At 42.8% G+C, this 24,978-nt stretch overlaps 1 protein-coding gene and 1 non-coding gene across 2 annotated transcripts; one reads left to right on the top strand and one right to left on the bottom strand.

Annotated features, from left to right (window-relative positions):
* The first annotated feature begins 1,198 nt into the window (after positions 1–1,198).
* Positions 1,199–22,348, top strand: ralba (v-ral simian leukemia viral oncogene homolog Ba (ras related)). The gene is made up of 5 exons (XM_042336146.1): positions 1,199–1,382; positions 14,290–14,456; positions 15,284–15,492; positions 17,472–17,649; positions 18,577–22,348. Exons 2-5 carry the CDS (start codon positions 14,343–14,345, stop codon positions 18,694–18,696), a joined length of 621 nt encoding a protein of 206 aa, XP_042192080.1. The 5' UTR covers positions 1,199–1,382; positions 14,290–14,342; the 3' UTR covers positions 18,697–22,348.
* Positions 22,349–24,411: 2,063 nt separating this feature from the next.
* trnag-ccc lies at positions 24,412–24,482 on the bottom strand. Its single transcript has one exon. It is a non-coding gene; the product is annotated as a tRNA-Gly (tRNA).
* Between the last annotated feature and the right edge of the window lie 496 nt (positions 24,483–24,978).

Here is a 24,978-nt window from a genome sequence, read left to right on the forward strand (position 1 = left end):
AAATTCTTATTTAAGTGAAATTATACATATATTTCCAGTACTTTAGATAATTATTTGGGGGAGGACAAGTTTGCGTTTCGCCCACGAAATACACAGTCACTACACTCTATGCGCTGTATCCCGTGAAGCGCTTTGAGACGTCTCGAAGACCGTGATCGGGCGCTGGGTCAAACGCAAGGATTATCGTTATGATTATTATTACGATAATAATCCTTGCATTTGATACAGCGCCCGATCACGGTCTTCGAGAGGAGGTGAGGAGATGCCGATGATGATGGAGGAGGAGGTGATGATAATGGAGGAGGAGGACGTAAAGATGAGGTTGATGGAGGAGGTGAGGATGCTGGTGATGGAAGTGAGGATGATGATGAAGGAGGAGGAGGTGATGATGACGAAGGAGGAGGAAGTAAAGATGAGGTTGATGGAGGAGGTGAGGATCCTGGTGATGGAGGAGGAGGAGGTGATGATGATGAAGGATGAGGTTGATGGAGGAGGTGATGATGAAGGAGGAGGAAGGATGAGGTTGATGGAGGAGGTGAGGATGATGATGGAGGAGGTGATGATGATGGAGGAGGAGGAAGTAAGGATGAGGTTGATAGAGGAGGTGAGGATGATGATGAAGGAGGAGGTGATGATGATGAGGAAGGATGAGGTTGATGGAGGAGGTGAGGATGATGATGCAGGTGAGGATGATGATGAAGGAGGAGGAGGTGATGATGATGAGGGAGGAAGGATGAGGTTGATGGAGGTGAGGATGATGATGCAGGAGGAGGTGATGATGAAGGAGGAGGTGAGGAAAGGAGGAGGTGAGGATGATGATGAAGGAGGAGGTGATGATGAAGGAGGAGGTGAGGATGAAGGAGGAGGTGATGATGAAGGAGGTGACGATGATGATGATGGAGGAGGAGGAGGTGACGATGAAGGAGGTGACGATGATGATGATGGAGGAGGAGGAGGTGACGATGAAGGAGGTGACGATGATGATGATGGAGGAGGAGGAGGAGGTGAGGATGAAGGAGGAGGTGAGGATGAAGGGTGGCGTGAGGAGGGCGGAACGGTCGGCGGGCGGAACCTTGGCCGAGGGCCGCTCGGGGTGGTGGGGGGGGGTTAAAAAAAAAGGCGGAACCGTTAGAGCGGCGCGGGACAGGGACGCGGACCCGCCCGCCCGGCGCGAGCGGCAGCGTCGTCACTTCCGGCCGCCTCTCGTGCCCGCGGCCGCGCTCGGCTGTTGTGAGGTGTCCGGGCGTGTGTCGCCGTCTCCCCCTCTCTCTCTCTCTCTCTCTCCCGTTCTCTCTCCCGTTCTCCCATCCCATCCCCGCCCGTGTTTTCTCCTCCGCCTCGCGTTCATGGCCGCCCGCTCGGCTTAAAAGGCTTCTCACCGAGTGAGTAAAAAAAAACACACACACACACACGCGAGCGAGCGCGCGAACCCCCCCCCACACACACACACGCACGTCGTCGGTTGCGGGGTGAGGGAGTGTTGGGGGGGTGTTAAAAAAAATTCAAAATAAAACCGTCGGAGCGGCTCGCGACGACTTCATTCAGAGGGAGAAGGGGGCGGAGAGGGGGGGGGCGGTGAAGGGGGGTCGGGGGGGGGGGGGAGAGGAGAGGGGGGGATTCGCTCTCAGAAGGAAAGAGGGGAGAGCGCGAGGCCAACCTAACTTGCTGCTGCTGCTACGGCTGCTGCTTTGTCTGACTGGCGGCAGCGGCGGCCCAATCAGATGGCGCGGGGCGGCGGGCCGTCAGGCCGAGCCGACCAATCGGCGCCTCGGGAGAGGGCGGGTCCAGCCCCGGCCCGGTCCAGCAGGGTTGGTTGCGCCTGTGCCGCCGCCGCCTCTGGTTTGCCCACTCGGCTCTCACTGTGAGTGGGTGTGTGTGTGTGTGAGTGAGTGAGTGAGTGTGAGCGCGAGTGAGTGAGTGAGTGTGAGCGCGAGTGAGTGAGTGAGTGTGAGCGCGAGTGAGTGAGTGTGAGCGCGAGTGTGAGCGCGAGTGTGTGTGTGTGTGTGAGTGACTGAGCGCGAGTGTGTGAGTGAGTGTGAACCTGTGTGTGTGTGAATGAGTGTGAACGTGTGTGAGCGTGAGTGTGTGAATGTGTGTGAGTGTGCACGTGTGTGAGTGAGTGAGTGTGAGCCCGTGCGAGAGTTTATGTGTGTGTGTGTGTGTGTCAAGTGGTCCCCCCCCCCCCCCCAAGGCTTCAGCTCTCAATACAGACACAGCAGAGCAGTAGCTGAGTGCACTCTCTCTCTCTCTCTCTCTCTCTCCTCCTCGCAGCCGAGCCCCGCAAACAGCTTAAAGATTATCCAAAACAGCTCGTTCCGCCCGCAAAACACACACAGTCACTCCACTTTGCAGCGCATCCCGTCAAGGCGCTTTGAGACGTCTCGAAGACGTGGCAAGGTGCTGCGTCGGATGCAAAGATTATTATTATTTATTCCTCCTTCCGAGATTCAAGGACGGACGTACCGCACCTTTAATGTTGTCGGATGTCGTTAGCGGTCCCTGCCTTGACCGGCGAGGGCAAAGAACAGAAAGTAGAAACAATGCTGAGAGTTAATATTGTGTTGCCGGCACCTGAAAGGGAATTGGCTGGAGGGAGAGGGTAGGGTGGAATCTTCTTGTGTGACCTTGTACGTGAAGAGAGGTTTGCTTAAATGTAAATGAGAAACAGTTTGGATTGGATGCTTCGGTGTAGTGCTGGAGATGTGCTGCGTTGCCGTCTTTTGGTTGAGACCTGAAACCGAGGTCTTGTCTGCCAGTTCAGGTGCATGTTGAAGATTTCGGGGCACTGTTCAAAAACAGAAGTTTCTCCTGGTTTCCTGGCCAGTAATCTCCCAAATAAAATTGGTCACTCATTTCATGGCTGTTTGCAAGACATTGCTGTGCACAAATTGGTTGCTACATCCACCCAAAAAATAGTTTCGCAATTACACTACAGTTTATCCTGTATGTCCTCCAGACGAAAGGCGTTATAGCAAATGTAAAGATTATCATTACTCAACTGAAACATCTGGAGTTTTGCAATCAAGTACTAAAAATTCTCAATCTGATTATTCCTGTTACACACTGGCTTATTCATGAATAGGAAGGTAAAAGAAGGCATTTAGCTGTCATAAACTGTTGACGCTATATAAAATGCGAGGATTATTATTATCTTGAAATGATAGTTTTTCATTTAGCATCAACCGACGTGAAACATGCCCTGTGCAACTGAATGTTACTTGGTGGTAATGAAGCTGACTGGTATTTGGTTCTGTATCCTCGTAAGTAAACATTTTCAGGCTTCAAATCTCGCCTTCCAAAAAATCTTGGTATTATTCCGAAAAGTATACAGTCACCAATTCAATCATGGTTCTTGACTAGGTCGCTTCCATTAAAGGCTTTTAGATAGAAATCTTTATTTATATGAACTTAAATTTAGAGACCATTTGTTAAGGCTGGTCTCAAATTATTTCCACATTGCTAAGATGTTTCAGTTTGAGAAATGTCCTGCTGGATCAGAATGAAGAGCAAATTAAAGTTTAGGCTTGGAGTGAAGTTTTGTTTTCATTCCACAGAAGAAAATTGGCCTGTGTGAGGAGAGGGATTTTTTTTTGTTTGTTTGTTTGTGTTATTGATGTGAAGGGTCTGGTGGTGTTACACACTGTTGAACTGTATTTCATATCTTCTCAGTGATATCTAGGGATAATTGGATTTCACAATGCTGCTGCTGTGAGTCACTTGTAAAGTCATGTTGTATTTCACTGAATTTTGAGATCTAATAGCTTCTGTGAGGGTGACTTCAGGGCTTTTCACAACTGAGTCTGATGTCACCTGACATTGCGAAGGATGTAGAACAGGAACTTTCTTTTTCTTCCCTCTAACTCCCCTCTCCGTTTCCCCTTCCTGACCTAGTGGTGAAACGCCTGCTCGGGCTGGGAGCTAACTCAATGCAAAGTTGAGATTTTAACCTTAAATCCAATACTTTTGCTGAAACTTGTGAACTTTGAATATGAACAGGACAGGGATTGGGTGTTGCTCCTTTTGCATTGTTCGCTGAGGGACTCTGCTGCACCGGGCCGGTAAAGGTAATTTTTCAAGTGATTATGCTGAAACTTCCTTCAATTTACACCAGTGGTAATCTTGTCAACAAGATTTTGTACTTAAAATCTATTTCAATGTTTCACATCTAATTTGTTTTCCAAAATAGATTGTATAGTTTGGGAAATAAAATTTAGATCAGACATGTTTTAGGTTAGCTCCTTCCCCCGATCGAGAAGTTGTCAAGATTTCTGTCAATGAAGCTTTCAAACCTGCCTCCAAGGCAAAGGGGTTGGCAAAAATTATTTGGGTACAGTGATTTTGTTTGCCTGGTTGTAAATAGGGTTCTGCAGAATGAATCTGGATTTTGCACACTCATATTGTTACTTGTGGTTTGGTTCCAGATAACTGCTTTGTTATTCAGATCCAGCACTGGGCTTGATATTGTCCTGCCTATAGCTGTTTTAGTCAGTTTCCCAATCATATTGCTCCATTTTTAACCTCACATATTGTAGGTTCTTTCTGACCGAAAAATGTGACTTGAGTTCCAGCTGAGTTCCCCAGACTGTGATCAGGAACCGTCGGTTTTCTCGCATCTCATTCAGGTGCACAGATGCCAATTCCAGCATCTTAGGTAAATTTATAATCTTACATTGCATTACAACAATAACTTCCATTACACAGGACAGTGTCTCGAGCGCTTAACAGTGACTGCGCCCGATGCCAAGCCAGGGGCTGGGGGATGTTGACCTTAGGCACGGTCGAAGAGGAAGGTCTTCAAGCGTGAACTGAAAATTGGGAGGGGGGGGAACGAGGAGGAGGGATTGAGGGAGAGCGTTCCACAGCTTCGGGGCGTAGTGGCTGAAAGCACGGCTGCTGATGGTGGGGGGGGGGGTGAGTCCGGGCGACAAGGAGGAGGCCAGAGCGAGTCGAGTGGAGAAAGTGGGTAGGGAGAGCAGTTTGGAGAGATGGGGTTGGGGGGAGGGTAGTCGGGGCGTCTAGGGATTTAAATACAAGAGTGAGAATCTTGAAATACAAATTATGGTATGATAGTATCACACTATGTCGTGCACTTGGCCACTGAGTTATCAAAGACATCTTCAGATGCTGTAGTCTGTTTCTGCTTGAGAAGGACCTTTTTCCTTCAACAAACTTAGTTGATCACACCATCTTTCAGTATTTGTACATATGGATGCTATCTGGTTGCAGATCTTGAATTTTAAGCTTCCCCAAATGGTGGAGAACTGGGCATAATTTGTAACATCTTTCACTTGTAAAATGTCACTATTGATCTTTAATCCTGGAGGATATGTTTTGTTTACTATACTCTTCCTATCTCTTTCGTGTCCTTTGCTACTTTGAGATTGTTATTTAAGAGTTGAGTGTTTCTTTCGTATGTTTCCTATCCAATCCTGATGTTGGTTCCATTATTGTTGATTCTGGCAATGGAAATGCCTCTGTGGTTCTTGGTGGGTTAAAGTTCACTTTGAATTGTGTTATTGATCTGTAGATATCTGCAGCTTTTATTGACTGTATGATTCTTGTAGGATCGAGGCAAGTGGCAAGACGCCAGTTCTGTCAGGAACTTAGTTACTGTTAAAATGATTCCTCCATTAATGATCATATTATTGTGATGTTGCTAAGAATGAGCCTCAGTGAAAGATTAATGTATTTACAGCTTTCCTAGAATATGTTCCAGGTACATGCTTCAGTTAGTTTTGCTAACCTCCGTGCACATTTTGTGAGAGTCTCTCCAGTGCATAATTTATTGAAGGTGTTGAACAGATCACTTAACCACTCGCGTCATTATTAAGTGCTCTTAGGTAAATTTATAATCTTACACTCGAGTGTCTCTGCGTCTAAATTCCAATGCTTCCAAGTGTGAATCCTCTCCTCAACAGTGTCAACTGATGTTTCCATTTGTCGCACCAGTGTCTGTCTCTGGTGAAATGAACAGATTTTAGGCAGTTTTGCGCTGCGGACCTGCACGTGGAGGAAAAAAACTGGGTTGAAACTGCTGACAATTTGTTTCATGTGATCCACTGGAAGAAGTTTTGCATTGGATTGGGGTACATTCAAATTCAGGTCTCGGCTGTGAAAGGTTAATATTTTAGTGGTGTAGAGTAAAATCGGGAGTACAATTACACAATTGGCTGTCGCTTTTCACCCCCCAAGTATCGCCAATTCACTTCACAGTATAATTCTGTGAAGTTCTTTGAGACATCGCAATAAATAGCAGAATACTGAAATAGGATTTTAGATTTTTAATGTTGCTACGTTGTGGTTTCCGTTAAAATAATATTTAGACATTGCTTTTTAATCTAGACATGAAAGATACTATGTAAGGATTATCATCACAGTCTAATTTTACTTTGTATCGCAATGTTTAGTTTTAGGTGGATTCGTTTTTGAGATGGCAACTTGCGGTGTTGTGACAGGCTGAGCTTCGGTGTGGTTTTTGATGTTGTCAAAATCTTACTGTTGTTACAAATGTCACCATAGCAAATTTTGACATTTCAATATCCGCTGTCTTGGAATTATTGTAAGGTTGTTTGATTATTTACCTCTATGTTTAAAGTAACAGCAATTACTGATTGACTTTGGGGTAGTTTATTAAACAAAACTTGACAAAACTGTATTTGAAACCTGTATGGGGCCAAATAGTTTAGTAATTTGTAGTGGGATGCAGTTCAATCTGTGCTTTAGCTCTATTGCTTGATAGTTTTTCAGTCCATAGACTTGGTTAATACGACAATTTATTTACTGTTCAAGATCTGTCTCCAGTTGTTTTTACTTAAGTATTTGCATTTTACAGACATTATCAAAGAAATCCATGTTTTGTTTAATGGATCATAAACTTCCCGTGCAATTAGATTTAATAGTTTCTCCTCTTCTGAAGGTGGTGACCCTTTCTGAGAAGGGTTATATGGTGTGTGTCAGTTGTTTGACAGTGATGTACAGTCCAGTCCAGTCTCTTGACATTCTCACACCTATGTTTCAGGGAGAGGCCACTAGATGGCAATTCAGGCCCAGGGCCCTTTGGCCGAATTCCTCCCCAGTTCCGGGGCACTGTGGGCAAATTATTAGCTTCCCGGCTGAAATCGGCTGACCCGCAACCTGGACTGTGTAGCCTAGTGATACCACGGAGTTGCTTCAGCTGCCAAGCCACTGGTGCGCCCCGTTTCGTACAGAACTACTTTCTGTAATACTCCTTTATCGTTGCGCTATAACTCTCGTCACACCCATTTTGAATATAGCGTGGCCCTTGGAAACTTCCGTCACTTTGATTTCTAATTGCTTGATTAATAAAACTTTTAAGTTGGTGTTTTCCAGTGTAATGCTCGCCCGCTACTGAGAATTGTGATTAAGGTATAATTTCCTAGGGTTAATTCATACATAACCCTTGTATCAAAGTGAGTTCTCCTTTATTTTGGTTGAAGCTGACTTGACTTGAGTGGTGAGTCATTCACTAAGTTTGTTTCCCATTTTCCTATGCTTGATTCTAAATCACCCACTATACCCATCGTTTCCTAATGTTTTGGGAAAGGTCCAAATGTTGGAGAGGGGGGGACAATGACAGATGTTCCCCCCACCCCCACCCCATTTATATTAAAAACTGCTGCTTTTTCAGCTAAGTTGGACCTGCTTTGATGGTAAAAATGTGAAAAACTATCACTGGGACATTGTGTAATTCTGGGCTATTAGTAATCTGAATTTCCTAATTCAATAACATCTTCTAATTTACCAAACGCTTGCTGCATTGTTATGCAACACACATTAATAGCATTACCAGTATTCCCATAACTGAATATTTCTCTGTACCGCAGTAAGTTTAAGCAATATACAGTTTTATAATGCACCAGAAATTGTTTCCCTTAATGTTATTTAGTCATCTTTCATTTATAAACTGTACAGATATTTTAATGGTTTACTTAAACAGTAGTCGTGTTTAAATTACTGGCATCCTGTGGGAAAAGACTTTATCCCACCACATCTGGAACATAACTTTTACAAGGGAAGTCAGTAAATGTTGATGGTTTGCGATTTACCTCCTTTTATTTGTGCTTTGGAAAATATGTTTGTTGGAACTTCCTGCCACTAAAACCCTACATTGGCATATTATAGGTTTGGCTAAATCACTGGAAAAGATTCTTCCAAACAACAGGCAAAATATGATAGCAAGTTGTGGATTTAATGTTGGAACCCCACAGGTTTGCAGTTTATAAAACTGCATGAGCTCAGAATTACACAAATCACTTTGAAGATCTTTTCCAGCTTTTTCATTTTGGTGTTCGTTGACAACTAAAATTAGGCGGGGAATATCTGATGGTATTATTTTGTACTTTGTAAAAATTAAATCAGAGTGCAGCACGTGAAAAGTTCCAAAAAATGAAAATGTATTTCTTTCTGGTCTAGAGATTTGATGCAAGCTGTTGTATGTCCTACAGCTCCAATATGTAGTGTGCTTGCCATGTTTTCTCACATGTTTAAAATAAAGATTGCACACCTATGTAAATTATTATTAGCACCAAATTATACATGTGGATTCAAAGGTACCGATACCTATTTACTGGCTTAGCTCACAGCAAATTAATATTCATGCAGTTGCTTGAAGCTTTATACAGGAAAATATGGACAAACCATTTTTTTGTTTTTTATAATATAAATAATAATAATCCTTGCAGTTAATATAGTGCTTTTCATGTCTTCTAGAATACACTGTAAAGTCTTTGTTTTGGTTTGGTCTGATTTCTCAAAAGTCTGCAAAGGGTCAGGATTTAAAATTATTACTTGAAATCAAATAAAATGCTGTGCATTCTGAACAGAATCCAGTTTTACTCTTGTAAATCATTAGCCTGTTTTATTTAGTTTTGTCAATTTTGTACAAATATAATTGTACAGTAACTAAGGTAACAGCTGTGTACCTTATGAACTGTAATTTAAAGTTCAGTTTTTGTCATAACCACTTCTGTAAACCTTTAACTGTAGATTTTTGTATTGTATTTGCTGCCAGTCAGTTAGTAGGACTGGCTCCATTTTGAAATGCCTGTTTGGTTTACAAACATAGTCAAAAGTTCAGTGTTATATATACTTAGTGATTTTCCCAGATATTTACAGGAAACTCTCTGTTACCCTTTTGTATGTATGCACACTATATATTTTTTTTCTCTCTTTTCCCCCTGTTTCCCCCCAACTATTTAATGAAGCCCTTCTGCTGGAACTCTGAGTCGAATGTATTGGTTCAAACCCCATTTCTAGTCTTTCAATACAGATCCCACTACACTATCCGAAAAAGAGAAGGGAGTTTCTTTCTCCCAGTGTTCAAGCCAATAATAAAATTGGTTATTCACATCATAGCTGTCTTTTAGAACACTGCTGTGTCTGTTTGATCGCTTAAACAGTCACTACACTTTGCGGTATATCCTTTGAAGTGCTTTGAGATGTACTCCCAACACGAAAGGCTCTGTATCAAATTATTATCCAGTATAAATCACATTCCCGTGAGAGAGAGTAATTTTTTTGGAAATGCACAAAATCTGAAAGATTGGATCAGTAATTTTAAAGTAATTTGAGAAATATGGGTTGGAGGATTTTTTTGAGTTCAGATCCCGCTGGTTGGAATCCGGTAAAATGAAGACAGAACATCATCTGCAGCTATTTGTGATTCACTGCTATTACTCCTTTTGGGATTCATATTGCGTGTATGATTTACACTGCATATCTTCCATGGAATGTGTATGTGTGAAAACTAAATCAAGCCACTCATATACACATTCTCTCCATGGCGTACTTGTACAGGCAAGGCGTTATAATTAAAATTCCAGGCTTCTAGGGCAGACCTTTCCATGCTTTGGTGTATTTTTATAGTAGGTTTTTTTTGAGGAACCTCCATAAGTTTAACAGGAAGATGTTGACTTGAAAACATAGCTCTTCAAATGTATTTGTTCCATTTTGCCCCCTGACCTGTTGTCCTGCGGTCAGGAATAACAAGGCTGCGTGTGTTAGGCCAATAATGCCAACTTGGCTCTGTAGGTAGCGAGCGCTCTTGCCTCTGGCTCGGAATTTGCAAGTTGAAGATTTTGACTTGACAGTAGTTTAGCTGGCTTTTCAGCACAGTACTGCAGGAGCCACGTCCTGTCAGAGGTGCCATCCTCAGGACAAGATATTAAATTTACTGTTTGGTCTGCCTGATCGAATGGATGATATTCGTGTGATGCTGTTTAAAAATAGAACAGAATTTCTTCTGGACTCCAGACGAGTACTCCTCCAAATAAATTGGCCATTCATTTTGTTGTAGTCTGTGAAATGATGCAGTGTGCAATTATAGCCGCTACACTTGACAGCAATTCGCTATAGTATGTTTTGATATTGTAGGCATTCTATCAAATACAATATGTGGATAGTAAAGTACTTGCACCAATGTGATTTTTATATTGAATATATAGCTGAGCTTTCTATTTTTTAGTCCATTTACTGCTGAAACATAATGCATTTTTAATTTTGATACTCCAATTCAACGTGGTCTTGGAATTTTAATGGCGTTGTTTGAAATGACAACATCTGTCAGATGGGCAAAAATGCTTTCAACAGATTGAGGTCTGATCTAGATTTGCATGTACTGTCTGTTTTGAAGTCTGGGAGTAATAATAATCTTGCATTTGATATAGTGCCTTATCGTGTCTTCAAGACGTCTCAAAGCACTTCACAGAATATATTGTGAATGAATTCACTGTATATTTTGTGGGAGAAACGCAGCAGCCAAATGCGCATAGCAGTGTCCCACAAACAGTCATGGATTGAGTGACCAAATAATTATTAATTATTATTTTTTTCAAGGGATTGCTATCCCCACAAAGCGATCCACCAATCGACTAACAACTAGGTTCCGACTTACCTTTTTTTTTGAGTTCTGAGAAAAGCCTTGAAATAATTGGTAAGCTTTTGAAAGGGAATCCTGTGCCTAGGTTCTAGGATGTAGCTGGCTCTTTTGTGTGTGTTTTTCCCTATTTCTCAGACCCAGGTTGGTTTGGCTTCAGCAAACCGTTTGTTTGCCACAAGGCAAGAACCACTTCATGAAAATTCCAGAATATCCAAAGTGTCAGATTCACAGAAAATTCCACGTAATGACTACTTACCAGCTGAGTAAATTGATTTGTATGTCATTGCTTTGGGCTGGTCATGTTGAAGATTTTAGTGTGTTTTTTTCCTGAATCAAAAGAAAAAGATCAAGAAGTGAGGCTTGCAGCCTCGGGTGTTATATCTGTTGAGGATGTGGCAGCACAGGTGGCTGGTCCAAAGGTGGAACATCTGACACAACACGTGGGTAATCTTAAAAGTTTTGAGTAATGGGAATTACCCATGAGTAATGTGTATTCCTTCTGTGATCTAGAATGATTTCCTGATCCACTATAGAGCACCGAGGATCACAAGTGGCTTTGCTTGATAACATTTCTGCTCAAATCCGTTTCGGTTGACTTGCTGAGAATACTGTAGATAGTCGAGTGCCTTGCTCCCTTGCTCGCCTCCTTCAAGGCACGTCTCAAGACGCTCCTCTTCGCTTATGCCTTGCCTTCAGTCACCCTCCTACCTCTACCTTCCCTCCTGATTGCAACTCCTTGCGCGAGTCCAAATCCCTGACTGTCCCGCACCTTGGGACGTCCTCCCGACATGAAAGATGCTCCTGTAGCTCAGTGGTTAAAGCACTCGCTCGCAAGCGAGAGACCTGGGTGTGATTCCCAGCAGGGCGCAATGTTGTGCAAGTTTCCTTACTCCACCCGCCCTACCATTGGAGGGAGAGCCTTCAGCCACTCTGCCCCCAATCTCTGGAATTCCATCCCCAAATCACTCCGCCTCGCCCTCTCCTTAGCCTCTTTCAAGTTCCGCTTCAAAACCCTCCTCTTCGTCCAAGCAATCGGTCACCCCCCTTCCCCTCCCTGACCCCAGCTCGGGTCTGAAATGCTGTACACTGTTCAGTGCCTTGGAATGTCCTCCCGACGTGAAAGGCACTATACAAATGTAATCTTATTGTTGTTTACCTAGCAGTAGGTAGGAACCCAGTTGTTAGTCAATTGGTAGATCACTTTTCCGGGGATAATAATTCCTTCAAAAAAATAAGAAATTGGTAACTTCAATCCACGACTATTTATGGGACACTGCTGTGCGCAATTGGCTGCTCCGTTTCACCCACAAAATATACAGTCAATTCCCTTTACAGTATATTCTATAATGCACTTTGAGACGCCTCGAAGACATAATAAGACTCTATATTGAATGCAAGAATTATTATACACATATAATTTGTTTTTGTGAATGATTTAATCGGCTTGGCTCCAAGGAGACCCTTGTTCATCTCCAGCTCCTTGGCATTTGACAAACTGGAGGTGGTCTATTTTAATACGTTTCAGGACTTCTTGTATATGACTGAAGTTTATAGATTAAATAATCTTTAAAACTGCTTTGTAAATGTTCTTGTGCATTTGGCATGGGATACCCTGATAGCCTATTGACTATCACATTCCTTCGTCAATTTACATTCTAAAAAAGATGTTGCTGATTTTGTTAAGTAATTTAGTATTAAGGCACGTCAGGTGAGTTGAGATCTCCTAAGCTTTTCTTGTAGTTTGACGTTGAAAACTCGAGGCTGGCTCATATCCATAGAAATATAAAAATAAATTGCTGTACATTTTTGTAACCTTTTGGACTGCCAGCAGGTCCAGGGAAATTCCAGCATCAGGCTGAGTTTTTAGCTGATGCTGAAGCATTCTAATTAATTATAATTAGGCTGCTCAGATGATGGTCCAATTCCTAGTTTGAAGCATGATTAATACACACAGTCTGTCTTAAGCGCTAATAATTGATTAGCAAGTTGAAGAACATTAAGTTGGGATTTGCTTGAATTCCTCTGGTAGCTATTTTGGGGCATTAAAGTTGGGAAACAGCAATAGGACAAAATACAGAAGGTCAATGAATTGGACAACAACCACCATTCAATTCCAACTAGCCAGTCACACTTGGTGATCACAAGTATGGGTAGTGTGGGAAATTGAGTTGACATTGCTATAGTAAAAGTGATCAGAATAGGCAAAAGAACAAGTGCTTTACCTTCTAACTTCCCACATATACATATTACATACTAACTGAATGGTCAAACTACAAACAGCTTAAATGACTGACTTGCCTGTATATTTAGTTCTCTGTTTATATTAGATCATCTTAGAGCTGTGGAAATCCCCAGGACTGTAAGACTTCACCTTTTCCTTTTGCATTTGTTGAATGGAGCGATTTTAGCTAATTGACAATCTTAACGTAATTGTATCATACCATTAACTATTAGTAAACCCGGGAAATAAAACAATGCATCTAAAATTTATCTCAACTCATTGCGGTTTTAATATTTCAACACTTGTGAATACTTGTAGCTAAGGGTGTTTGACGGGGGCTTTGACAGGGAAATTAACTGTGGATCTGCTGTATTTAATAACATCCTCGTATTCTGATTTGTTTGAAAGGTTAATGGGTAACATGCTACTAAATTAAGGTTAATTGTAAGTGAGACCTGTAGTTTTATCAGCGGGTAATGCGTAGTTCAAGTTGTGTGGAATGGCAAACTGTACTCTCTGCTTTCTACAAAGGGCAATAGGAAACTTTGTAAGCCTGAACTCTAGGACTAATTGAATACTGTCGAGTTTGCAACAGGAAATCTGCATTAATAACATGAATTGTGAAAGACTTGGCAATTTTCTTTTGGAATGTGGGAGAGTTGAGACACGTGAATCTTTTAATTAAGCAATTATGTTTAAAAATGACTTGAGGTGCAACACATGATCATATTTAATCTAGAGTGTCAAAAAGCCAAGTGAGAAATGAGTATTATATTGGAAATTCAGGCATGTTTAACAACCTTTAAAATCTGTAAGAGTGAGCTTCCTGGATGTATCCCATTTATCGTTGGCTGAAATGGAATTGATTTTCATTGCATCATCTTGGGCTGAGTTCCAAGTTCACTCACTCAACAAAAGGCCATAAGTGGGGGTTTTGTTTTGACAATAGTGAGTTTCAGCTGTGGCCCTTGTTTGAATGATTCAAATTTCTGATTATTTTTCCCTCATACCACATTTGAGAAAGGGCTGGAGAGGTGTAGGTGAAAATTCCCCTCTAACGCTGTAGGAAATTCCCTTCTTCTGTGACCATTTCACCATAATCACCGCTCTTCCGATGTAGCTGGACCTTCCTTCGTAAAAGCTGACATACTGTATTTTGTTTTGTACGCAGCAAAGAGTTGCTCCTCTGGCTAGAAGGCATTGGTTTGACGATCGAAGTTTAAAATGGCAGCTAACAAGAACAAAAACCAGAGCTCGCTGGCCCTGCACAAAGTGATTATGGTGGGCAGCGGTGGTGTGGGCAAGTCGGCACTCACACTGCAGTTCATGTACGATGAGGTAAGAGACTTTATTTTACACAAAGGAGGGATGTTCTGTTCAAATAGCTTTGACCATCTCTACTTGTAGTTTTAAAATTATTGGAAGGGAACGATTCTACTAGGTTTTAGCTTTGCTGACTCAATCTTGACTTAAATGCAGAATACCTTTCCTTTGCGGAGGGGGGAGGTGGGGGTAGAGAGAAAAGAGCCCCAAATTGTCAATGTTGTTAAACAGGTCCTGCCTGCCTGTTCAAGTGGATGTTAAAGGTCCTGTAAAACTACTTGAAAAGCAAAAAGAGGTTCGCCCAGTGTCTTGGCCTATAATCTACAGATATTGTTGGTCATTCGTCTCATAGTTGTTTGCAAAATAGCCGCAGGACATATCTTCAAAACAGTCACTGCATTTGACGGAAATCACTCAGAACACTTAATATTTGAGATCGCTAAATGTTTTATGCTTGTGATGTTATTTCCATGCATGATTGACAAACTGTAGCATTAAGTTCCTGCCCCACCCCAGCTTGTTTCCCACAAAGAGCTTTCGTTTTTGACACCATCATCCAGAGTGTTTGCTGGCTAAGTGGCCCTTCACTTTGTTTTTAAAGAGTGCCCCAGCAACTGATGAGTCCAAACGTTATCCAATGCTGCCATTGAAAACTCTCACCCGCTCTGAGATGCTGTTGTTGTTAATTTCCTTCACAAAATATGTATAACATGTGTAGCGTATGAACTGGTAACACTTTATATAGTCATATAAACAGAACTCTGCTGTACTTAGCCGAATGCAGTGAAAATACATTCAATGATACTGACTGCTACTGTTTTCTCCTTCCTTTCCCCTTACAGTTTGTGGAAGACTATGAGCCCACGAAGGCTGACAGTTACAGGAAAAAAGTAGTTCTGGATGGTGAGGAAGTCCAGATAGATATCTTGGACACTGCTGGGCAGGAGGACTATGCAGCCATTCGGGATAACTACTTTCGCAGCGGGGAGGGTTTTCTCTGCGTCTTTTCCATCACTGAGCAGGAATCTTTTACAGCCACTGTAGAGTTTAGGTAAGTGATTGGGAGATCACAGTGTTTGACGCTTTTCAGATTCATTAGAGCCACATTGAGCATTTGGGAAAGGCCCTATACAAGTGTAATTTTGTATTGTATTGTCCTAGAAGTCTAAAGATAGTGTATGGGGAAATATGTAACTTCCCCATGGGGGAAGGGGTTGTCTGACATACATGTGCATAGTTCTTCTTGTCGCACGCAATAGTGTTCTCCATTGTATCCACATTAAAGCGGTTAACTGTATATGTGCAAGATTTTGGCAGATGGATCTGGATGTTTAGCTGCAGCACAGTTGCTCATTGCCTCCTTTGTCCCTGTAAAGCCTTCAAGCAGACCAAAGGATGAACTTTCAGAGAACAGCAAAAGTTTGGGATTTTTTGGGGGGGCCTCATTGAAAGCAAATGTGGCAAAGGCAGTAAAAAAAACGCTTCCTGCCCCCACACTGCCGGAAGCAAAATAGCTTCAAAATCTGAAAATCGGGTGAATATATTTAAGTCTCGGATGTGTCAATCGTCCTTTATACAAGTACCGTCCTCTGCTCTGACACCTGCAAAAGCGAGAGCAAATATAAATTCTCATTCAAAGGCAAGGGCTGAAAAGAATATTATGTTCACCGAATTGTCTGGCATATCAGTTGCCTATCTTCAAAGGGCCATTTCAAGAATCCTTTATTTTTTTAAAAAAAAAGCTTACATGGATATTGCATCTATATCCTATTCAGTAATACCTTTCTTAATAAGATGTATCCTATTTAAACAGCTGTGATGTCTTGTTCCAATACAGCAGTGATTTCTCCCATTGCAGGTAATGTTTGTCCAGCTCCAAGCACTGTCACTGTTCTGCTACGCCAAGCTTGCCTCTTGCGGAGAACGGCATTAAAAACTATTGTGCATTGAAATTTTTATTGCTCTTTATAGTTTTATAGAGGGGAATCCTTTTGAGATTGACATCTACTCTGTGGAACTAAATTTAGTTTGAAAATACTACTTTTGAGCGTTGAACTATTAATTTTTTTCAGATGCTGCTGGGAATGTGAGTGTTCTGCCTTACTTAACATTCATAGTAATAATAATAATCCTTGCATTTGATATAGAGGCCTTATCACCTCTTCGAGATGTCTCGTAGCGCTTCACAGAATATACTGTAAAGTGAATTGACTGTATATTTTACTGGCAAAACACAGCAGCCATTTGTGCACAGCATTGTCCCACAAACAGTCATGGATTAAGTAGCCAAATTATTATTATTTTTGTTATTTTATTTGTATATTGAATTTACAATTGTGATTTGTTAACTTCATAAGCAAATCTTAGTGCTTCTGTTGCAATTTATAACTCGGGGAAAACCTATTCTTTCCTGTGAATATTTTTTCCTTGACCGTGCCTCTTACTATAAAACCTGCCCCCTATAAAACCTGAGATACATTCATGAAACAAGTCCTTAAGCTATAGCTACAGGTCTATCATTCAGATTTTATTTCTATTGATGTCCACTCTGTGCAGATGCATCCTACCATGCAAGTTACAGCTGGTATTTACTTATGAGCTCCTTTTAAATGCATTTCTGCAGTCTTGTAATTCTGGTGGCTGGTAATGACTTGTTCCTGACTAGAGTTTAGTTAATTCAAGGTGTCAGCTGCGGAGGTAGATAACTCAAAGCTTTGGAAACTCCCTGTTTACATTTTTCCCTTACAGTAACTATAAATCAATTGCAATTTTTAAAATCCCATTGAAGACTTTATGTAATTGGGTTATGCCCTTGAAGATTATAATGCTTAAAAGATTCTGCTTCTTTTGTTAAATATAACCCAGTTCTTATATTCTGCCTTATTTGGTGTTTTTTATGCTTCCAATTATTTTTGAATTTTAAGTAAATAGAAACCATCATAACTTAGCTTATAAGATTATTTTTTTTGTGTTCCGCTCGGGTCCAAACTCAGTTGAGATGATTAAGTCAGCAATTTGTTCTGGTTACAGAGAACAGATCCTCCGTGTGAAAGCTGAGGAAGACAAGATCCCATTACTCTTGGTGGGGAACAAGTCTGATTTGGAAGACCGGAGGCAAGTGTCTGTTGAAGAAGCCAGGAGTAAAGCAGAAGAGTGGGGGGTTCAATATGTCGAGACTTCAGCCAAAACGAGAGCCAATGTAGATAAGGTAAGCACTAGCAGAGAACTACCCTGCTCCTTTTTAAGCAGCATGTTTTTCCATCTGTATTTAATTGAGATGGCCGGACCTTCAGCCTCTCAGCCCCGAGGCTCTGGAACTCCATCCCCCAGTGCCTTCGCCGCCTCCTCCCTTTCCTCCTTCAAGGCCGGTCTCAAGACCTTTCTCTTTGACCTTCAGCCTTCAGCTCCCCTCTCGACTCTCTACCCCCTCCTCGCTCCCTCCCTTCCCTCCCCTCACCATTTCCCCCCAATGCTCGGGTCCTGACCCAACTGTCCAGCGCCTTGGGACGTCCTCCCGACGTGAAAGGTGCTCTATAAATGGAATCTTATTGTTGTTATTGTTGAGATTCCAATACCAGGAATGAGGGACTTCAGTTATGTGGAGAGACCAGAGAAGCTGGGATTGTTCTCCTTGGAGCAGAGAAGGTTAACGGGAGATTTAATAGAGGTGTTGAAAATTCTGAAGGGTTTTGATAGGGGAGAAACTGTTTCCACTGGTGGGTGGGTCGGTAACCAGAGGACACAGGTTCAAGCTAATTGGCAAAAGAACCAGAGGGGAGATGAGGAGAATTTTTCTTTTACACAGCGAGTTGTTACTCTCTGGAATGCACTGCCTGTGGTGGAAGCAGATTCAATAATAATTTTCAAAAGGAATACCTGAAAACGAAAAATTTGCAAGGCTACGGGAAAAGAGTAGGGGAGCGGGTCTAATTGTATAGATCTTTCAGAAAGCCAGCCAGTGCATGATGGGCCGAATGGCCTCGTTCTGTGCTGCGTGATTCTAATGCAGTAACGCTTGCATTTTTCCAAAGGAATTCTTTGTAGTAGTGAAGGGAGTTTTGGAGTGGGGGGGGCTTCAGAAACTTGTGGTAGAATTCATTCAGAACACTTTCAATTTGTTTTTTTTCCCGCCCAGGTATTTTTCGACCTCATGAGGGAGGTACGAGCAAAGAAAATGTCGGAGAACAAAGACAAGAATGGGAAGAAAAGCAGCAGGAACAAGAAGAGCCTGCGAGAACGATGCTGCATACTGTGAAACCCCGTGCTGTGATTAATGAGGATTATCTACCACAATCTGAACTTGTGCGCTTACATTTCATTTACGTCTCCATTTGTTTAAAAAAAATATTGCTCACTGTTTATTTTTAGAGTCAAACAGTGTTTGTTCAGAGTATTGAGAATCAAACTTCCAAGTTTGGTTTGTTGCCAATGAATTACTCTTTGAACTACTGTCAAATAACTTGTATTCTTTGGATCTGCCTGGTATCACCTGCGTTTTATTCTGGGTACGTTCATTTGAACAGTTCATATCGAGCACTACCGTGCTTCCATTTTTGATCTGTATTTTTTCACTTATCCAGTTAATGAACTAATCCATCATAACGTCTCCTTTTGAGGTCAGTCTTCGTAATAATGGCCAGCATTTGTAACGTGCCACAAGCAAATTGGCATTTTGTGGAAACTGCAGTATGTTACAGCAGTATTCTACATTTTGAAAATGGAGGTTCTCATTGAAATGCCAAGGTTTCATGTTCAAAAAGCACATGTGAAAAAGCAGTTCTCACCTCTATCTCTAAATTGCACCACTCGTGGTCTTAAGATGCAATCAAACCTGCAATATGTTCCATCCAGCAAATCCTGGGGAAGGTTGGGAAAGAGGGAGGGAAGTGGATTTAAAACCTTGCTTAAATCCAGTGTTTAATGGTTACATTTTTTTGGTGCCATTTTAACTTAACTACTTTTTTGTAAAAAGATCTTGCGACATTTCTCATGTAATGGAAGTAAGTGGGAACGTTCTGCTATCTGCACTCCTTACAGGTGCAATCATTTAGAGATGCTTTTTCACACCAGTTCACTTCACTTTTAATGTAGTTAAGTCTGTCTGACTACGGTAGTCTTAATCCTCCACTAGCACTTTTTCCCCCTTATTACACTATTGGTATTGTGCACCTTTTACAGGAAATATTTCAGTGAGCTGATTTTAAAAAAAAAATTCACTGTCTAGATTTTGTTCTCTGAGCCCATCATTTTGGATTCACTACCTCCCTGTGCTATATTACTTACTGGTTGCTGAAAGTGGATTTTTTTTGAGTACTGGGATTCAGGATTCATGCACAGACACCAGAAAAAGTATTCCTCGCAACACCAGTATGTACATAAGTAAGGTGTTTACGTTGTGTTATCTGCCTTTTTAGACAAGGTATTAGCATCATGGAAAGTTTAAAAACAATTTGTAGGGACAACTGCTGTCTTCTGGCAGATTGCTTTAAGCACACAATACAGTAACAATCATAGGTTATAAGTGCAGTCTTCTATAGTCTAGAAATCAATTGCCCCGTTCTTTCAGATGTTTTTAAGAACACAAATGACCTGTGTAAAGTGGACCAAGTAACTTGCACGGATTATATTTTTAGACATTTGTAAAGAGAAATTGGATGGTAATTTCTGTGTAACCTCATGTGAATGACTTGTACATGTCTCGGACTACGCTGACCTGTGTTTTTAAGAACTATTTCTGAACACTGTTAGATTGTTACTGTAGGTTAATGCATTAAAAAAAACACTAGATTATTGGGACAGAACAATTTATACATTTGCCTTAACATTAATTGCATGCGATGTTAATTTCTCCCTCACTTTCCTTTGGGTTATTAGAAAGATTTTCATTAAAAGCCATCCTAATTAACTCTGAGGAACTCTTTGGTGGTTCAAGGGGTTAGGACACTAGCTAGTAATAAATTGGTATTGTATTTGCCAAACTAGTAGTTTAGATCAATTTACCATGTTAAGGACTTTCAATAAATTCTTTATTTCAAGATGGCATTTCCTGATGTTGAAAATAAAACTCAAGAATATTCTCATCATGAAACATTTGAAACTTGCTCCCAACAATGAATACCAATAAAGCCAATAGCATAATCATTGACTTGGTTCTTGTGTCCAACATTCCAGCAAAGCCCAATTTAGTTGGGATTAGATAACTAATTGGTGTCTCCTGTGGAACCTATGGACCGAGCCACCCTGGATGGTAAATTGTGCAAACTATTTAACATGAAATATAAGTGAAGTTAGTTTGGTTAATGGCGAGTCCGTGGTGTAAAGTGCTTATAATTCAATGCCAATTGGAAGTCTTAAGGTGTGGCTGGAGTGTGAAATGGAAAGGGCTCTTATCGCGGTCGAGGTATAGTTGAGGGTAGCGCAGATGAGCTGTACGCTGTCTGAAATCTGTGTCTCAAGAGCAAACGCAACGTTCAGTGTAACTTCATTGCTGCAGCTCACGTTGTATTAAATTCATCCACTTTCCAAAGTCTTAGCGTCTCCCAAAGTACAAAAAAAATCTGTATCCATTACTGCTATCGCTCAGAACATAATCATGGTGTACTATTTTTTGTGCGTTTACATTCAGTGTTGTAGTTCGGAGCATGCAGAATTTGGGGCAAAAATCTAAATTTGGTCATTACTGTGAGGCGAGAGTTTCTACCATTTCAAGAACGAACAAAAAAACTGTCCCGAGTTAGCGAAAAAAAATTGCTGAATTCAACGCTTAAAGCCTTTTGTAGAATAACGTGGGAGAGATTAAGCCGTTTTATTTTCAATGCCGTGTTTATCAAAACTAAAATGAGGTGCGAGCCTTAACTGAACTATTAAATAAAATAAATCAGAACTACTCGGGATGTTCCCTTGCTTGTGGGAAGCTCCCCAAAAATACTTTCAGTAACTTTTTTTTCCCTCTGTTAAGTTCAAGGACTTACGAGGCCTTAACAATTAATTAAGTCAGTCCTTGTAAGTCCTTGAATTTAACTTTTTTTAAAAAAAAATAAAGCTATTGTCTGCATCTTGCGTGTGGGAGGCTTTAGAACGTGACCTGAAGTGTCCCAATAAATGTTACTGAAGTACATTTGGTTCGGGTCAGAACTCCAGGCATTTATCTAAATAAATGAAGAATTTCCCATTTGTGCTACATTCCATTAACCCCGTTTTATGGACATTTTTGTTCAAACGAGTCCCATTTGTCCCTCTACAAAAGCTCCGGTGGAATAACACGCTTTAAATTTGCTGCTCGTGCCGCTTGGGATCGTAGAAGGTTATTCGGCAAAAGCAACACTCATCCGGTTTCCTCGAAAGAAAAATGGTAACGGGCTAAAAAAAAAATCGGAACGGCAAATTTACGCACGCGGGGGGGGGGGGGGGGAGTTGATTAGAAGGAATCGATCTCATTCTGTGAGCCCAAGGATGATTCTGTTGCTCTCTTTGATCTGCAAAATGTTTCGTCCCCGCAATCATTGGTCTCAGAAAGTGTGTCTGGTTTAAAATCGCGCGCTTGCAGATGACTCGTACGTAGGCGAAGTGTTCCTGGGTGCTAGTTTAATAGGGCCACAAAGCACACCGATGACATCTACCCATCTCTGCTGTGAAATAAATCAAACGTCGAAATAGGCATTTTCTTTACTAAAGATGTGGTATCTTAACCATCGCAATTTTTTTTTAACGATTCCTTGTAACGCAACTAATGTGAAGTTCGGGTTTTTGAACCGAAATATTATGTAAAGGCTAAACTACTTAGTGTTGTATGTGGATCTTTCATACCTTAATTCTATTCACAGGATTCCTAAATGTTTCTGCCGTGAATGTTAGTGTGAGGACCTTGAGGTTTTTTTTCTAAATAAATAAATACCTTATGTATTGTATCTTTTAAAATCTGATTCTCATAATTAACCTGTGCTTCTCTGGTAGATGTAACCCAACGCTTTAATAAGAACCAGAATTTTACGTGTGTGCTATTTATTGAGGGTCGAAGAGCCGCGTAACGCGTTCACAACTGAATTGTTCACGGGTTTTTGAGTCCAACACGAACATCTAACATAACCTGGTGACATCAAGTCCCCCCCCCCACACCCCCACACCCCCACCCACACATATCTACTGAGTAATCTGAATTTTTACGCACTTCTCTTAGAGAGGGATATTTTAAAATCTTATTTCGAATTTCCAATTCTGTCGCTCGATGCGTACAATAAAGCTCTCGGTAACAAATACGGTAAATATTTTCTTCGATTGACCTGAGACCGTTATTTCTAACGGATCACAACGCAGTGAGACATCAAAGGAGGAGGCGGTTACTGACTTGCACGCTGGAAACTTCTGCGTTAACTGAACCCGGGTCTCTCCGTGAACGCGCTTCGCCCTCGGGGTCTATTCCGCTCCGGCCGCAAAAAATCCACCCGTCAGTTCAGTCTACCGTATACACTTCTGCGAAGCGGTTTGAGGCGTCTCGAGGACGTGAAAAGGCGCTGTTATCGAGGGCGCAGATTCCCGTTTATTTTCGCTCGAAGGTTCGCTTCGAAGCTGCGAACCGCGACCCGAATGGAGAAGCTTCTTCGTGAAGGTCGCGCCGCCGTGGAACTCAAAAAGCACTGAGAAGGTCGGAGTCCAATTTCTCCGACATAATAGTCCTCGCGGCTTTGACTTGACTTTCTACGTAAGGAAGACACGCCGACGCCGACGCCGCCCCTTGTGGTTTTTTTTTTGTAGACGATCTTGAAAGACAGCGCCGCAGATATAAGGGATGAGGTACGCGATGCGATGACCACAGTAAAAACAATAACATTTGGCATCGGTTTAAGCGCTCCAAAGCCCTTCGATGGAGTTACCGTAAAAGCGTAATGACCATTCGTAGACCAATGCACAGCCAATGTCCGAGCGAACGGACAATTTTTTGAACGTAACCGACAGCCGGTCCTTCGGCGCAGTGCGCCTTGAGTCGCAACCACCCCCCACCCCCCCAACCCTCCCCAACCCTCCCCCACCCACCGGCTGCTAAAAAGCCTCGAAAGGGCGCGAGGAGAGAAAGTTTAACAGATTAACGGATTGAATAGTAAATAAATGAACACGAAGGTAATTTAGGAAAACAGACGGTCAGTGAGTGACGCAGACGCAATGGCCCCAATTAACCCCCACCCCACCGCCCCACCCCACCGCCCCACCGCCCCACCGCCCCACCACCCCACGCCACCGCCCCTCCCCACCGCCCCACCCCCCACCCCAACGCCCCACCCCCACCCCACCCCACCGCCCCACCCCACCCCACCGCCCCGCCCCACCGCCCCGCCCCCACCGCCCCGCCCCACCCCACCGCCCCACCACCCCACGCCACCGCCCCGCCCCACCCCACCGCCCCCGCCCCACCCCCACCCCCCGCCCCACCCCACCGCCCCGCCCCACCCCACCGCCCCGCCCCACCCCCGCCCCGCCCCACCGCCCACCACCCCACCGCCCCGCCCCACCGCCCCACCACCCCACCGCCCCGCCCCACCACCCCACCACGCCTCCGCCCCACCGCCTCCGCCCCACTGCCTGGAGGCGTCCCAACAACGTGGCGAAGACGCCTCGCGATCGAAGGCGAGGGTTAGCCCCGCGGATCCGCTGCGTAGTTCGCCGGTCGTTTTTCAGCGCTGAGAAGTTAAGCCCCAAAAAATAGTTCGCGGAACCCCCCCCAACATCCAACACCCCCCACATTTTTTTCATATGGTGTGTAACAGCCCCAAAAAACGTGTGTGTGTGTGTGTGTGTGTGTGTGTGTGTAAAAAAAAGATGACTTTATTGAAACCATCTTTTGGATCTCCCGCGAAAAAAAAAACAAAAAAACAGCCCAATCCATGTGTTTGTGTTTTAAATAAAAAACATATCAAGAGAATTAAAAAAAAATTTGAACCCCCCCCCAAAAAAAAAAAAAAAAAAAAAAAAAATCCACTGCGCCGCCCGGGAATCGAACCCGGGTCGCAAGAATGGGAATCTTGCATGATACCACTACACCAGCGGCGCCTGTGTCTGTGTGCGGGGGTATCTCTCTCTCTCTCTCTGTGTGTAGGGGGATGGAGCCAAGAGAGAAAAAAAAGAGAGAGAGAAAAAGAGAGAGAGATGGAGAGAGAGAGAGGGTTTAAAAGGAGAGAGAGAAAAAAGAAGAAACGTTTCGATGCGTTTCCCTGGGGGTCTGGGGGGGTAGTGTGTGGGTGGGTGTAGTGTGTGTGTGGGGGTGTGGAGGTGTGTGGGGGTGTGTGGGTGTAGTGTGTGGGTGTGTAGTGTGTGGGTGTTTGTATGGGTGTGTGTAGTGGGTGTGGGTGTGTGTGGGTGTAGTGTGTGTGGGTGTGTGAGTGCAGGTGTGTGTGGGTGTTGTAGTGTGTGTGGGGGTGTGTGTGGGTGTAGTGTGTGGGTGTAGTGTGTGTGTGGGTGGGTGGGTGGTGTAGTGTGTGGGTGTGTGTGTGGGTGCAGTGGGTATGGGTGTGTAGTCGGTGTGGAGGTGTGTGGGTGTGGGTGTAGT

This window comes from Callorhinchus milii, unplaced genomic scaffold (genome assembly GCF_018977255.1).
Source record: "Callorhinchus milii isolate IMCB2004 unplaced genomic scaffold, IMCB_Cmil_1.0 Scaffold6, whole genome shotgun sequence".
NCBI lineage: Eukaryota > Metazoa > Chordata > Chondrichthyes > Chimaeriformes > Callorhinchidae > Callorhinchus > Callorhinchus milii.

What these genes read in the sequence shown, in the direction of transcription:
- ralba (XM_042336146.1), top strand. Translation starts at nt 14,343, where the DNA reads ATGGCAGCTAACAAGAACAAAAACCAGAGCTCGCTGGCCCTGCACAAA. An exon ending in TGCAGTTCATGTACGATGAG is followed by an intron (nt 14,457 to 15,283) that starts GTAAGAGACTTT and finishes TTCCCCTTACAG; the next exon opens with TTTGTGGAAGACTATGAGCC. An exon ending in ACAGCCACTGTAGAGTTTAG is followed by an intron (nt 15,493 to 17,471) that starts GTAAGTGATTGG and finishes TTCTGGTTACAG; the next exon opens with AGAACAGATCCTCCGTGTGA.